Source organism: Episyrphus balteatus, chromosome 3 (genome assembly GCF_945859705.1).
Source record: "Episyrphus balteatus chromosome 3, idEpiBalt1.1, whole genome shotgun sequence".
In the NCBI taxonomy this organism is placed as follows: domain Eukaryota; kingdom Metazoa; phylum Arthropoda; class Insecta; order Diptera; family Syrphidae; genus Episyrphus; species Episyrphus balteatus.
In genome coordinates this window covers 41,418,955-41,436,495 of record NC_079136.1, presented here as the reverse complement: position 1 = coordinate 41,436,495, position 17,541 = coordinate 41,418,955, and the positions used below count along the sequence as shown (strand labels likewise).

The window sequence follows — 17,541 nt, the reverse complement described above, 5'->3', positions numbered from 1 at the left end:
TAAAGGTCAAAAAGTCCGCTTTTTAAGCATTCAGAGGGCTTGGGGCCCCTCAAAATGAAATTAAAATTTTAAGTATACAGATTTGTTTGTTTATAAATAGCGCAACTTTTTATTACTATGCCAATTCGAAAATAAGAAACAAACATAAAATTACTCCACCCTAACGTACATGTAGAAAACCACTTTTCTGGATTTCTCCATCATTGTAATTTTGGTTATGATTAAAACCTCCAATTTTTTTTTACACGAAACCAATGCATGCTCTATTATAAGCTATAGACTATTATAGAGCAAATGTAAATTTGAATCATACGATATTTTATATTCCTTAGTAAAATTTTGTACATACAATCTTTTAGACATATTCAAAATCTTTTATTTGTTTGTACGATGAGAAAATATCAAATAAATAATTTCCAAATAGGCAATATTCAAAAGCAGACAAATATTATGTATTGATAGGTAGAAAAATAATTTCATCAAATAAAGCATAACATTAAAAAAAGTTCTTCCTCTTAATTATAATATAAACAATAGAAAATGAAAACAAATAACTTAATTAAAAATTAATTTAATTGTTTCTACTACGAGTGTACATAGAATGTGCACGTGCGACAGTATCCGATATCCAAAACAAAAAAAAAAAATCCTCAGCACTCTTGTGTTTGATGTTCTGGAATCAAGAATACGTGTTTCTTTTCTCAAATGAGATTATTATTGACAAGACAGAGACACATTAAGAGCAAACAGTCAAAAGTAATAAAAACAGACAAAACCTTCCCCAAGAAATAAATTTGATTAACACCAATGACACTGAGTGTAATGCGGTTAGAAGTTGGATCAATTTATATTATTTGGTGTCATTTTCTTACATGCGACATTATTGAAAAAAAATGCATTTTTTTAAATCTTTAATTACGGTTGATAACTCCCATGAAATCTATTTTTATTCTGAACTTTCAAACGACTAACAGTCCGGTCAATTTAAACACAAAAATAGTGGTAAAATAACAAATACTGCCGGAAAGCCAAATTTTGGTGAAGTGCTAGGGTTTAGCATTAGCAACAAAGTTTTAAAAATCCCCATCGATCCTATGTGTGCAACAGAAGTTATTCAGGGTCAAAGATGAAAATTTGATATGTGGTTTAAAAAAAATATTTTTGAATTTATGAAAAAAAAAAAATAATTGTTTTTTTTTTCGAAAATGAGATAGTGATTACATTCAAAGTCTTGTTTTCAGATGTTTATTATAAATATTTAACCTCAACATTAATTTTTTTAAATTGTTTGTATTTAAAAAAAGAGGAAAAACAATAAAAACTTAAATTGTGACAGTGTTATTCTCCATCTAATAAAAATGTTCTGTACAAGAAGATTGAAATTTTGTTTCTCATATTAGTTGCAATTACGTGTTCCCCTCTAAAGTCCTTAAATTTGCGACCGTGATTAGCGTAATATATCGCAACAAATCGAAAACAAATGTTTGCGAGGTGCTATGGATAAATGTATGTTCTTTTAACTCTTTTAATGAAAAAACTATACAATTCATATGTAAATATCTCGGGACGGTTCTTATAAAAAGTTCATAGTTTGTATGTCATATAGCATTGATTTAACATCAGCCGCATTACTGTATTTTAGAATTTTAGAATTTAAACTAAAAACTTAAAAATGGCCCCAAAATTTCGAGGTTTTTCACGCACTTCGCAATTTGTATTTTTTTTTTCTTAAATGACTGGTCTAAACTCCGCCATATGCACAGTTATGTAAAGATTTCATTTTATTTATTTCTATCTCCGGTTTACAAATTTCGAACATTGCTGGTCATTTGGCCAGGACAGAAACTTAACTATTCTAAGAAAATAGGGAAAGGGTGGCTGAAAAATTTCATTTGTTTGATGATTTGGGTTATGCTAATACTTTTCCGATATTTTCTTATAACCAGCAGATGCACCACTGCCTATTACTTATTCAACTAATTACTTTACTTACCTATAGAATGCGAAATAAAAATTTGTTACTTCTGAACTTAAATATTTTGTTTGTATCAACTGTTTTAACTAAAAATTTGGTATAGGTATAAAAAATTTTTCAATCTGCAACATACTTAAATGTTCTCAAATCTAACTGAAACAACCACTCAAAATGCAGTTTTCGAAACATCGCTTCAGGAAAGAATGAAGTAGTAATATTATTTATACATATATCGGAACATGCTGATCTGAAGCATGTCCACCTACAATTTTATCTGAGCAGATTTTTTTTAAGAAAATATAATTTTTTGACGTTTGAGTTTTTTAAGAAAAATAAAAAATTTAGTTTTTTTTTTTGGAACTGCTTTAAATATTGCGTGTGCAAAGTTTAATCAAAATCGTTAGAGCTGTTATCGAGCAAATTGCAATACCTCAAAAATTTTGAAGAAAACACAACTTTCAGAATTCCATAAAAATCCGGAAGTCATCGACCCGTTTGGGCGTTGGAAATTTTGTACAGATGGACTTATGGACGTACGGGTGGAGTGATTTTATTTTTGTTTCTTATTTTCGAATTGGCATAGTAATACAAAATTGCGCTATTTATAAACAAACAAATCGATATAATTAAAATGTTTAAATAATTTCATTTTGAGGTGCCCCAAGCCCTCTGAATGCTTAAAAAGGGCACTTTTTGACCTTTAAATTAAATGGGGAAAAATAAAGTTCAACATATTTTTTTTTTTTAATTCATGTTTCACTGAGTGTGAAACATGAAAAAAATCAGTAACCTTACTTTTTAATATATTTTTTTGAAAAATGTCTTATGAAAAGTTTGAACATCAAAATTTAATAATTCAAGATTTTCAACTAACTGCACCTTTGTTAAGATTTTTGATTGAAATCTCAATTAAAAGTGAATTGAACTTTATTTTTCCCCATTTAATTTAAAGGTCAAAAAGTCCGCTTTTTAAGCATTCAGAGGGCTTGGGGCCCCTCAAAATGAAATTAAAATTTTAAGTATACAGATTTGTTTGTTTATAAATAGCGCAACTTTTTATTACTATGCCAATTCGAAAATAAGAAACAAACATAAAATTACTCCACCCTAACGTACATGTAGAAAACCACTTTTCTGGATTTCTCCATCATTGTAATTTTGGTTATGATTAAAACCTCCAATTTTTTTTTACACGAAACCAATGCATGCTCTATTATAAGCTATAGACTATTATAGAGCAAATGTAAATTTGAATCATACGATATTTTATATTCCTTAGTAAAATTTTGTACATACAATCTTTTAGACATATTCAAAATCTTTTATTTGTTTGTACGATGAGAAAATATCAAATAAATAATTTCCAAATAGGCAATATTCAAAAGCAGACAAATATTATGTATTGATAGGTAGAAAAATAATTTCATCAAATAAAGCATAACATTAAAAAAAGTTCTTCCTCTTAATTATAATATAAACAATAGAAAATGAAAACAAATAACTTAATTAAAAATTAATTTAATTGTTTCTACTACGAGTGTACATAGAATGTGCACGTGCGACAGTATCCGATATCCAAAACAAAAAAAAAAAATCCTCAGCACTCTTGTGTTTGATGTTCTGGAATCAAGAATACGTGTTTCTTTTCTCAAATGAGATTATTATTGACAAGACAGAGACACATTAAGAGCAAACAGTCAAAAGTAATAAAAACAGACAAAACCTTCCCCAAGAAATAAATTTGATTAACACCAATGACACTGAGTGTAATGCGGTTAGAAGTTGGATCAATTTATATTATTTGGTGTCATTTTCTTACACACGCAGCTGAGTGGGGGTCGGACAGTTGGGAGCCTGTGGTTATGATGATATAAAAATACATAATTTTTTATGCTCAGTTGTAATCTTTTGACAAATTAATTGAAAAATACACGAACACAAGATGTATTGATAGACAATAAAATTAAATTATATTTATTAGTTTATTGACATGAACTGAAATAGATTTAAAAGCTTTAAATTGTGTGGACAAAGAGGCACATAGTTGAAGGCCGAGCTGTTTTGAGAAGTTGGTGGTTTTGGTCCATCTCTGATTTTAGCAAAACCAAAGTCTATAACTTTACCCTTATGCAAACTTGGTATAGGGACTAAGGCCCAATTAAATTTAAAGCCCCCCATTAAAAAGGGGAAATTTTAAAATTTGTATGCGATTTGACAGTTTTCTAATTTTTAATGGAGACTTTAAATTAAATGAAGAGTGAATAAATTGGGCCTAAGAGTAAGGGTGAGCTAAAGAGCAATTTTTAAATAGCAGTGAGTGATAGCAGTGAACAGGAAATAGAAAGAGCAGTTATTAATAACTGCTATTTAATCACTCTTAAAATAGCAGTTCACACCGCAAATAACTCTTTAAATTTCTTCCTGATTTTAAATAAAAATTAAAAATATACACTCCTGCTCAAAATTAACGCACACTTTTTTCTTCTTTAGTTTAACCCCTGTATTTTATTCAAAATGGCTTTGAAATTCTTTGTTGTATTTTTTTGTGTTTGCTTTTTTTTTAGTAAGTCAAAAAAATGATAAACTGCAACAGTATTATCAATCAAAATAAAGATGAACCAAATTTAGCAATTTTAGGTCAGAAAACTGATATTAAAATAATTTTTGTTTTTTAAGAAAAAAATTTTTTTTTAAAGGAAGCAAGTGACAGTTCCTTCCAATAATTTTATGCAATACTTGGTATTGTCTCCTCTAACGTATTTGAGAACCTGGAGCCGTCTGTTCATTCCACTAATTAACTTTTAAAGGTTTTGTTGTAACACTTCTTTCACTGTAGTTTTCAATTGATCAAGACTGCTTGGAGGTGGATTTCGGTCGCGAATGCATCTTTTCAATATTTCCAAGACATGTTCTATTAAATTCAAATCTGGATTTCTGTGTGGTCAATCCAAAGTCGGCATATTGAAATCTTGAAGATATTCTCAAAGCGCTCTAGCATGCATTATCATGCATCAGACTAAACAGTGGACCAAATCTAGGGGTGATTGGAACCGGATGCTGTTCGGGAATATCAGTCAAGTATCTTTTGGTACTTAACGTATGTCTAGGAGAGCTCGCTTACTCCGTACGTGTTGTTTAGCAGATTTTACTTCATGCAAATTCATTAAACTTCTTTAAAAGGTTCGCGGGTTGACAGAAGACTTCAGCGAATATCTCTCCAAAACTTCCCTAAAAACATTTTATTGCATACCTTCAATTTAAGATCACTCCTATCTCATTTGAGAAAATAACCATGATACTGTGACATTAAGTAATAATAAGACTTTTCTGTAAAACAAATACGATGTGCGTTAAATTTGAGCAGGAGTGTAGAATACAAAATAAAAAAAAGTAACCATTTCCGTATAGTAAGAAAAAAAACTCCTTAAATGCCTGCACTGAAGCAATGTCATTTCAAATTGAACTTCTCTGTTTCGTCATTATTAAAGGAAACTTTTCTCTACATCTTCGTTTTTTATGTACATCACCTAAAAAATTACTAAATATTAAAAACAAATCACTTGATGTGAAAGAGCAGTAAAATTAAAAAACAGAGAGCAGTTCCATTTATAAAAGCAGTGACATCTTAAAGAGCATAGAACATTTTTAATGTTCTTCCTGTTCACTTGATTGCTTCATGTTCATTATTTTATTAGAAAAAAAAAGAACACAGCAAATTGGTATGAGTTGGATGTTTGTAAGGCTGAGAATTGAACAATGAGCAGTTAAATTGCATTCGTAACTGTTCTCTGCTCAGTGGAAGAGCAGAGTGATTGAGAGCAGCTATCGCAATACCAGTCTGAGCTCTAACTAAAAGTAAAGATTGATTAAAAGTTTGATTTCACCCAAAAACATCAATTTCCATTAACAAAACTACATAACCATCGCATCTAGGCGATGATCACTTTTTCAATTCAACCCCTTAACTGCACAACATGCAACTCCATTAAGTCCACTTCGTTCTCGAGTGTCAATAGAGAATCTCAAAATAGAATTTTATTGTGTGCCATTCTCAGTCGTTTCCGGCTCCCAAAAAGTGAACCAAAAAATCTACACAAACTACGACTACATACAAATAGCAAATACTGATGTGTATGTCCTTAGTCCTCTTTCATATCCGAGAACACACTATCTGAATCAATATGTGCAGAAGACTAAAAAACCGTGCTCCATATATTGCCGGTTCAGGTTTTTGTGATGTGTTGCTGAGCGCCGAAGGACGTCGCTATGCAAATATCTGAGAGCGATAAAAAAAAAACATAGAAAAAAAGATTCGACCTAAACTGCCATGACAATGTTTTATTTTTATATCAGCTATCCTATCCGCTTCCATACAAATTTACATTGTATACGACGATGCATACAATCCACAATGTTATTTATAAATGCGGTAGTTTTATTGTATGCTATATGCCTGCTGAATCTGATGGTGGTGACACATGAGAATGAACTACTTTTGCCGATGTCAACGTTGTGAAGCAAAGTCTGTTTTTGACATTTGCAAGTAAGTAGTTGTGGTGTTTACATACTCGAGATAATTCTTAGAGGCAGGCACCACCTGATTTACACTTATCATGCTTACAAAAAAAAATAAGATTATGTCAGCTTAATCCTATTTAATTTAAGAAAAATAGGCAATTTTTTTGAGACCTGCTGAAAACATGCAATTTTCCAATAATTGACGTGATGGAGAATTGCTTCTTCAAACTAAACGCTTCCAAAATGGAATTTAAATCTTAAATACTTTTTGTATATGGGTGGGCATAGAGAAACTTATAATTTATAAACTAACGCACAGCACGTGCAGAACAAAAAAAAAAAAACATTAGTTATTGCATTCAAAACTGCACCGTGAAAACATTATTTTTTTCCACCATGCAAGTGTTCTCACACAAGCAAGCTTTAATTCATAAACTTTTTTGGTGTTAAAAATAGATTTCTATAGTTTGTGTTTATTTTTAAATGTTCGTGCGATGATTGAAATGAAGAAAGTTTTCTTACAAAAATCGCAAGTAAAGTAAATATCAAGAGATGTGTAAGTGGGATTTAAATGCGAGACGTACGAGTAACTGTCATGCTTTGAATTCTGACATTGATTGAATCCTTGTACTTGCACTTGATTTTGTGAGAATAAATAAATTTCATTCACTGACATTGATTTTGTCTTATACGAATTATTTTGGGGGCATTTACTTTAGATTTGATTGAGTAGGTTCTAGTGAGTTTAGGAAAGAAAAAATTGCTTTGAAAAGCTTTTGACACTTGTAATGTTGGTTGGAATAAATAAAATGTGGAAGGGTTGCCGCCCCCTACACTCAGAGAAAAAATAACTATTTTAATAGTTAATAGTTTTTCTCTGAGTGTAAAAAGAAATTATCACAAGAAAACTAATAAGTCAAGTCTAGCACTTTGTATGTTAAATTTTTAATTAATTTAAAATCATAATAAGTTGGTGCTTGCTTCAACGAAACACAAACCACCCAGGGATGAAATAACCGTGGTTGATCAAGTGATCCATTAAAGTATAGTAGTTTATTTCCATAAATTTGTTGAAAATTTTAAGGAAATCGCCTCGGCAAAAACTTAAGACATTTCAAATCTAATAATACCTTCTAATAATACCCTAATAATACCCTCGCACAACTATTCAGTAACCTCAAAGTTAAAACCGATTAAGAGAAAATACGGAGAAATGTCTTGCGATCTGTGGTATGTAGGAACTATCACACAATTCCTCAAATGGCCAATCACAAATTCGTCTGAATACGCGATAGTTCAAAAAAAAAAACATATCTCCTCAAAGAATAAATAAAGAAATATCCCCTGGACAGGACAGCATTCCCTGTCGAAACTTTGGAAAAAATCAATGTAACTTGGGGTTGAAAAAAAACGGAGTTTTTAACAATAATTGGCAAAAGTAGCCTCTTATCAAAAAACAAAACTTATATAATTTACGTTGAGCATAAACCCCTACTCTCTACTTGTTCTTCTGAGTAATCTAAAAACGTAACGATTTATGTTGGACTTGAATGCTAAAGCTTCGATTCAGCAAACGACTCTTAGATAATTAAAAATTAAAAAAAATAATTTTTCATTTTTTATTTTTATCTTTAACAAAACTAGTTTTCATTTTGGTAAAATTTCCAACCACTAAGCCACAGTTGGAAAAAAAAGAGTGGTTGTTTAAATGTTGCTATTATTCTCATTTGTTTAGCCTTAGAAGAAATTATTTTCAATTCAAACCATTTTAAATCAAAATGAAAGAACTATAAAAAGTTGAAATCGCGTTATCTTTAAAACCAACAATTCTTGAATTTGATTTTGCATTGGGTTTTTTCTATCTGTGTATGTAGTGACTTAGTCGTTTAGGTCTTGATAAAAATACCAATGACGAAGAATACATCCTTTGTTTGTATAAAATTAAAGTTCAACGAAAACATTGTTCGCATAAAGGTTAGGTTAGGTTAGGTTAAATGGGCTGACAGTTGATCTTGTTACCGTCACACTTAGATCAATGTAGATCCCTTGTGATACCCTGAAGTATTGTAACTTCATGAAAAAGTGATAACCTATGAATGCTATGGTTGTTCGAGCCATTTGGAGGACTTTACAAAGTTCAGTAGGCTATTGCCTGAAAGTTCCGATAGTTCTTCTAATTCATTAAAGAAGTAGTTTCCTAAGAATTTTTTCCTAGTGCGACAGAGTGCTGGGCAGTGACAGAGGAAGTGAACAGTGTTTTCCTGTTCATCCTCATTGCCGCAGCCTCTGCATAGATCATCCGTACTAAGCCCCATTTTCTTTTTGTGGTATCCTAGTAGGTTATGTCCCGTTAAGACGCCTATTAGGGATCTTAAGGAAGGTTTACTAAGTAGTAAGATCTTATTTGATTTTTTCTCGTCGAAGTTCGGCCATAGTTTCCTGGTGTGACCGCAGGTTTCTAGGAGGTTCCATCTTTCATTGGTTTTTTGTGAAATGTTGTTGACGATATTTCGTTTTATTTCACATAGTTTATAAAACTAAAATGTATTGTTTAATTGTAAGAACACAAAAGCAAAAAAAAAAAATATGTTACGTATACGCCACAGTGGCCCATCATTATAAATACAATTCCAAGATATGGTTTAATTCAATAGATTACAAATCTTTAATACATGAAATTTGGTTAAAAATGAAAAACACCCTCATCCTTAGTAAAATATTTGGAAGTTCTGTGTATTCCTAAAGGTTATTGAACTATTTTACTAAATTTTTTTAAATCCAATATTTGTTCACTATTGTTGTTCCGTGATTCATACAATGAGAGATTTTGATCGTTAATCAACGCCCTATTTAGTAGATAGATAGTTGTAAATAAAATTGCTGTTTTTTTGTATGGGTTTAAATTGTTCATTTAAACCGATTTTCATAAACCGTAGGAACCTCTTAGATCGATGTCAAAGTGGAATAAATGAAGAAATAAAAAAAATTTTTGAAATTCCTGAGCTTATGAAGTCCAGGTTTTTTTTTATTGAAACTACAAGTTTTATTACCGTTATGTCTTAATCTTTTTAAATTAGATAAAATTATTGAAATCATATTTGACGCCGCTAGAATTTGAAATTTTCACATTCCTTTTTTCTATCAGTGCTACCAGCACTGCAAACTAAATAGGTTTCCGCCCAAATATTTTTTACAGTTTTTCACAGTCTTATCATCAAAAGCTCATTTCATCATATGAACAAATATGTACATATTTCTCTCCTTTTTTGCAAATGAGCAGTTATGATTTTGATTCAAACGGCATTTTCTTCATGAAAAATCGTCTGCACTTAGTCTGCAGCCCATATAAGTGAATCGACCTGACTTAAACTATTTATACGGTTCTATTTTGGGAATATCTTGATGGCAACATTCAATTCGTTCGTTGCTTGGTTGTTAATTAACTTTTCAACTAGGTGTGAATAGCTGTGAGTTAGGTCGTAGTCGCCCTCAGCCCCAAAAGTCCCTTACTGATAATCGCCTCTTGAGACTATGTCCAATCTTCTTAAGTGATCTTAGTAAAATCTTATTTTAAGTAAAAATTTTGTGACTCTTGACTTATTTTTGATCTTTTTTTTATAGGTTGAAGCTGGCGATATAATTGTAAAAGTAAACGGAACAGATGTCCATCGATACACAACAAAAGAGGGTAAGAAAACACACTCTCTTGTTGCCAATTTTTTATTTACAATTAAATAATTGCTTACAGTTTTGAAATGTCTGCGATTATCCGACGATCTCGTTACCCTAGAACTTAAAAGAGGTAAATACTATCCTAACATTTGACTCATAATAAAAACTTCTTTAATTTAAGATCCAAAAATAAAAGCCCGCATCAAAGAACAACTAGCTAGCACAAAGAATCTTCATTATAATTCCGATTCACCAAGAGAATCTCCAAATATCTTTGATATTAAAACATCATCACGTAAATCAGATCCTTTAACATCGTCAATACGTCGACCACCAACACAATTAAGTCCCTCATCGTCGACAACGAAAATCCTTGTCGAATCACCATGTCGTCCTTCACGCATTCCAACTGCTTTAGCTTTAAAGTGTCCAGCACCGAAGAATGTCCAACATTCACCACAACATAAACGGCCACGGCCATCGCAAATTCCAAAAGCTAATGCCAATGGTGGCGGTGGTAATAATTTTCAACTCACCAATAGTTTCTATACTCAACAATCTGAACCTGGTACGAATTCGAATTCCAACAATTTTAAAGAGTTAGGTGATCAACAACAGCAAATAAAAGAGCCACAATCTGCTCCGCCAACAACAAAGGCACGCTTTGAGGCGTACATGATGACCGGAGATTTAATACTCAATTTATCACGAACACCCCAGAGTAGTAATTTGATTCCAGCTCACGCCAAAAAGGTATCTCTCTCTCTTATTTTTGAATATTCATATTTTTCTTATCAATATTTAATTTATTGTTTTCGATTTTCAGGTGGATAGCTTACGTGATTCTCCGAATCGTGCTGCAGCCCGTGCCAATGGGGCTTTAGCACCACGAGCCTCTGGAGAATCGACACCATCATCTTCATCGGCCTCGCCATCGCACTCAGAGAGCTCCGACTCAGTGAATTTAATTAAAAAGAAAGATAAGACTAACAATCGAAAAGACCATAGTATTAACAACACATATAGTAGTAATAACAGTAGTGATAGACAATTCCGCAAGGATTCCCTAACTAACGACACATTATTGTTATGTGAAGAATTAGATAGGGACGAAGAAGACGAAGAAGATAACAACGACGACGACGAGGAAGACGTCGAAGAAGAAGACGAAGAAATCGATCCTGACGAACAGGACAAACTGGACGAAGAAAGCCTCGACGAGTTCAACTACGAAATTAGCCCCGCTCCTTATGCTAGCGATAGCCAGCGAGGAGGAGGCGATGTACAACAAACACAAGAGTGCTTAGGCAGTGAATTTAATGACGATTTAAGTGCCGGTGTTACATCGTCCTCCTCCTCATTCAAACAGAAACTCTTACAACAACAACAGCAGAGGAACTCTGATCGAGTTCGTATACAACAAACGGCCGCAACTGCAACCATTGATCTGGTTGATAGCTCATCGGCCAGAGACTATACTGGGCCATCATCACAGTACCATCATCATCATCACCACCACCATCATCATCACGCGCACCATCGACAACAACACTACCAGCAACAACAACAACAACAAATACAAATTCAACAACAAAATAACTCGTCATCCTCCTCGTCGTCAACAACTGTGAAAAGCGAAGCAAACAGCTCACCGGACGAGACTAGCTTCTCGGTGCCAACGTCACCGATATCGCTCTCGACGCCGCTGTTGGACGTTAAAGAGACTGCCAACTCAGTGCCAACCAGTCCAGAACCGAGTGGCATCAACGAAGCAGCCGTGATTCGACGGCAACATCATCACAACGGTGTTGTGCGCAAGTGTGATTCGGCTGGTTTCCGAACCAGCAAGTCAGAAGACCACTTGCAACAAGTGCAGCGCGAAGGTATTGCCGCTGTTATACCGATCGATATTGATGAGGATGTAAATAGCTCTCTTAACACGCTGCTAGATACTAGACAGGATTCTGAAGATTCTCAGGTAAATTTATTATTGTTCTCAACTCTTTACCATTTGTTTTGTGAGTCAGTTGTTTATAATAGTTTACAGGTTGCAATGTTTTTATCAACACTTGCAACTTAAACAAACTCTTATACAACTGACCCCGAGAGAGAGATAGAGAATAATGTTTATATAAAAAAAAATCTATCTATTAACGTTGTTTGTAAACATCACACGCCAAATTATATACATACCTATTACACACTCCACACACTAAATCTCACTCGCGCATTTTAGAAGTATAAATATTTTTATTTTTGAAAATATGTGTGCTTGTAGAAAAATGTTGTTGTTTGTAAAGAAAACATTTAAAAAATTTATTATTGCCTGCGTTTTCTTTTTATCTTTTTAGTTTATTTATACGATTTTTTTTTTTTTCTTCACACAGAAGTGAAATGTATCTTTTGTTTCGACTAGCTACTATGATAGATTTTTTTTATTTGCAAAAAAAAAACACAGATTTTATATCTCCTTTCATTCATAATAATTTATCGACTGTTTTTATTATTCTTTGGTTTTACGTCATAAGTAGGAGTGTTAAAAGAATATTTTTATTTTGAGGATTTAATCATTTAAGCTTTTATTTTTCGATATTGCATATCATTATTATAATGTTGAATAATACTTCTAGTTTTTTTAGAAATACCATTGATACCCTTTTTAAGATAAATTCTCGTAAGGTAAGGAGTCTACGCTTTTAGCTTTTTTATATTTATCAGTTTGGAAGGCATTTTTACCAAGAAAATTGTTTTTTTTTTTTCGACGAGAAATATAAAAATGCTTCTGTTGCCAGATTCTTCTTGGCTGGCTTCAAACGTTAGCTTTTGTTTCTTATCAATTTCAAGTTGCTATTAGAAAAAATAAAAAATCCGAAATAAAATCTTAGCATGTAGCTTTTACGATTATTGACAATTATTACTGATGTAATGAGTTAAAACCAAAAAGCTTATTTTCTAGTTCAATTTTATAGAAAGAACTGAAGCTGCAAATTTTTCTTCAGCTTATAGAAAACTTACAATATAATGTTGCTTCATTTATTTTTTTTATGTTCAAAGTGGTCGTGTGACTCAATTAAAAGATGTCGGCAAGATAACTCTTTTCTCAAATGAGTCTGATCCTTCCCTGGCTGATTCCGTCACACATTTAGGGCGACAATAAAATATATGTAGACAAGAAAATTATGATAATTGAATTTAATTTTTAATTGTTTTACCGATAGTAAATATGAAGTTTTGAAAGTTGAGTAAAGGAATATTATAAAATGAAGAAAATATGTACATATATGTATGTATATGGCACCCACAACGGCGAATGTCTGTGGTTCGTTTGCCTTAGTTTACCCAGTGTTCTCCTTTTAGAATATCCTTTCTAAAAGCCTTGAAAAATTTTGTCCTAAAACGACTCTGTATTGTTTTGTGATAGTTCAAAATTATTTCAATAGTTGCCATGAAACATTTTAATAACGGTCGTTTATATTAAAAGTGGTAGTAAAAATAAAAGAACCTCTTCCTAAGAGATCAGTTATAGCTATACAAAAAAAATCAATTAGTAAAAATTGAAGCATCAGAAATCTGAAATATTTTACTGATGCGCGTTTATAGTAATCAAGTAAATTTACGTCATAAATTTTAATGCTTGTTTGACATTCGTGCCTCAAACAATTTTTATTATTGTTCTTTCCATCCGTAATTGTTACTTGCCCTATACATTACGATAATGGAGAAGACTGAAAAAGTAGGTCCCGTAATTCACTTTTCCACAGCCTAAACGGGTGGACTGATTTTCTTCAAATTTGGTACAGATGATTTTCAAAGAATTCTGAAAGTCAATTTTTTTTCTATATCTCGCTTAGAACTTGTACCTCCCATACAAATTTTTCAAGTTTTACCAAATTAATCGAAAACGGCTCTAACGATATTGATAAACAGTTGGCACACAAAGCAATTGCAATAAAACTGCATATTTATTTTTTCTCAAAAGGTAAAATAACATTTTTTTTTAACAAAAATTTGCCCTCCATGTCGGCTCTTCCCCAACATCAACAAAATTTCTTTACAATTTATATAGAGGCAGCTCTTACAATCTACTAGTTAACTAACATTCAGTGATTTGAACTGCAAGAGCAACTAGGTGCGACCCAGTCGTGCATTTTATTGAATGATGGCACCGGAACAGTAAAGAAATGGAACGCCATCAGTAAAACAAAATAGTTTTTTTTTATGGCATTTGGCAGTCGGCTGTTGGATTGGATTGGATTTGTGAATAAAATTTAACAAAAGGCAAACGAATCATAAAAAAAGTTGCATATGAAAATACCAATTGTTAATTTTTTTTTTAAATATCATGAATTTGTCAATATAACCAATTTTTGAAACGAAAAAAACAAAATACAGTTATTTTAATAAGAAGGGGGGTACAATTTTCTCTCAAGAAATTAAAATTCAATACAGTTTCCTAATTCAGTTAAGAGGTCAATGAATTTTTTTATGTGAAATAAGAAAATTTGTCTGTTCAAATGTAAAGAAGTCCTTTCTGTTTCAATGATCTAAATATCTCTGCCGAATAATACAGACATATTATCCAAATTTCACTTTATTTAGCGTAATATAAAGGGATGAAAAAAAAATAATTATAATAAACCAATTTTAGGAAAAAGTTTGGTCGAAAGCGCACAAAGAGTTACAAACTGGTAAAGGACGCTTAAAAATAAGCCTTTGAGCTCTTTCAAGATCTTCAAAATAAAATATGTATGAAGTCTTTTTTAAGCTTTTTCGTATTCATTATAAAATCACTATTCCTATCAAAAACCTTATGAACTAAAACCTTATAGAAGACATGTTCTAAAAGTAATTGATTTGTAGTCAATTTGTTTTCGAGTTAATGTTTTAAAAACAGTGCTTCCTGAAATTCACGGTTTCTGACTAAACTTTGTATTATATACTCGTATTATACCAATGTTCTTCTTAATCAATTTTCTATGTTTTGTTTCTTTTTTTTTTGCAATTCATGTTTTACTTTGAATTGAAAAACTATTAGGGGACCACCGTGCTAAGCTTTTAAAGAATTAAGCTTCCAAAGTGTACAAAAAGGAGGTCTCTAAAAGTTCTTGAGACAGACAAATATAACTAAGTATTGCCGTTTTTGTTTTATTTATTTTTGTTTTTGCCAGAGTTTTAATTTTTTAGACTATTATTTTTATTTTGTAAAGCATCGCATTAAAAAATTTCCTTTTCAAAAAACCGCATTGTAGCGATAGAATTAGTCCAAAAGGAACCTCTCATAGTCTCAATCTTGCTTGAGCATCCTGCCATTTCAATAATTGTAAATATCAAAACAATATCATCGAATTGACTATTGCTATGTAAATCATCAGTAATATGTAAATATAAATTATATCGTATTCAGCTAGTGTTTGGCTTCAACAAAATATTGCACATTCCAAGAGAATAAAATTTGACTTGCCAATATTTTACTGAATGTCAATTTATTGAATGAACGTTAAATACTAATTTCAAAATATATATTTTTTTTTCTATGCGTTTTTAATTTTCTTTTGTTTCGTTAAATTTTCTTTTTTATAATTTGATTTTATGTTCGATTTTTTCGGTGCGATGTTTTGTTTCTTTTTTTTTTTTCAAAAAAAACTTCTTTTAGCCAACCCAAAAAAAGAAGGCTGACCCGACACCCACTGTCCTCAGTCATAGAGATATTATTTTGAAGAGGAGGAAAAAAGTAAGAAAATGGTTAAAACATTTCAAAAAAAAATATTTTATTTAATACTTTTAAAATAGTGAATTTTTTAAAAAATAAAATAATTTAAAAAAAAAATAGAATGTGGTGGGTGGAAATATTATTATAATTTATTTTCGAGGTCCTGAATTGCGTCGCATGTAATAATTATCTTATAGAAATTGTTATTCTAATTGTTAATGATTCGCACAAAATTAAAAAAGTTAATTACAAATTATTTAGGTTATTGGCTGTGATTAATTAAAAAAATATACAAAAAATAGAAAAAAAAAACTTTTTCAAAACACTTGAAACAAACAAGCAAATGAAAAAAAAACAAGTGATATAATGTAGTATATTCCTTTTCCTTGATCTTTTTGGATCTTCTAACTTTCAAATGTTTTAATACCTAGTTTCTTTTTATTTTTTTTTTTATTTAAAATATTTCCTCTTTAGGCATCAAATCGTGATCGTATTGTTTGGACATATAACGCGCCTCTGCCAACTAACCAACAACAACAACAATACCCAAACCATCATTACCCCCAGCACTATGCCACAACGACATCACCAAATTCGCATTCTAGTTCAATAAGCTCATCACCTCAGCACACAGATAGTCCGGCATCACCGACATCGGTTTCCAGTTCGGTAATGTCGTCGTCGGGTTCAAAGGGCGCCTTAGGTGGGGCAGCTGGTGGCGGAGGGGGAGGAGGTAGTAGTAGTGGCATGGCTGGCAATAGTACTGGTCAAACTAATCAAAATCTTGGCTTCCTTCACTGTCCAGTGAATGGAGATCAAAGTGTTTCCGAAGCGATATCGAATATCTCTTCACCTGACTACCAGGACGATGATAACTTATTGAGTTCACGCGATCTAATCGGTGGAATGGTCCTGAGCGATCCAAGTGATTCAGATTCCACGATACTCGTTTCGGAAGCAGTACAAAGAAAGAGAGACCAACAAAAGTTACAACAGCAGCAACAACAACAATTGCAACAACAGCAACAACAACAACAAAATGAACATAAACTTGTTATTCAAGTACGCGGATTGGATAGCAGTAATTCAACGACATCACGATCGGCATATTCAGAATTGAAAGATTCTGAAGATGAACTAGCCACTTTGACCGAAGAACCACCGACAGTTGTTACTGCAAATAATAGTAACAGTAGCAATGGCAATGGCAATCAACAGCATCAGCTGCAACAGCAAGATTCTAAAGAATCTTCGCCACCGGTATCGGATGATGGCAGTGATGTTGAATCATTGCACTCGTATCATTATTCACCTAAAGCTGTTGATATGCCATCGGCAATTCGATTGGCTAAAAGACTGTACTCATTGGATGGCTTTAAGAAGAGTGATGTATCTCGGCATTTGAGTAAAAAGTAAGTAAACGTTTTTTAATTTAGTTTTTTTGTTTTCAAAGAGAATTACAACTATCTTATGGCTGCACTCGATGGTTATTATTAAATATTTTTAAGATTTCTTTCAAGTGGTAAGATGTTAATACAAAATTAGTGTATTGACTTTTATTGGTACTGTGTTCTCATACTTCCTTTTTTAACTAAAAAACTAGAGTTTGGCATTAGTATCCCTTGATAATAAGAGAAGGCTTTTACTGCAAGCAGTACTATTTACA

At 32.0% G+C, this 17,541-nt stretch overlaps 1 protein-coding gene across 7 annotated transcripts in view; it reads left to right on the top strand.

Moving 5' to 3' along the window:
* LOC129915517 (PH and SEC7 domain-containing protein) overlaps positions 1-17,541 on the top strand; it is a 107,168-nt gene that overhangs the window by 74,897 nt on the left and 14,730 nt on the right. For 6 of the 7 annotated variants that reach the window (XM_055995088.1, XM_055995086.1, XM_055995083.1 and 3 more), the window contains exons 2-7: positions 10,115-10,181; positions 10,242-10,295; positions 10,347-10,918; positions 10,992-12,143; positions 15,819-15,896; positions 16,350-17,287. In XM_055995088.1, coding sequence (XP_055851063.1) covers positions 10,115-10,181; positions 10,242-10,295; positions 10,347-10,918; positions 10,992-12,143; positions 15,819-15,896; positions 16,350-17,287 — 2,861 coding nt within the window. The remainder of the gene's footprint in view (positions 1-10,114; positions 10,182-10,241; positions 10,296-10,346; positions 10,919-10,991; positions 12,144-15,818; positions 15,897-16,349; positions 17,288-17,541) is intronic. The other variant, XM_055995087.1, reaches the window with a different exon arrangement.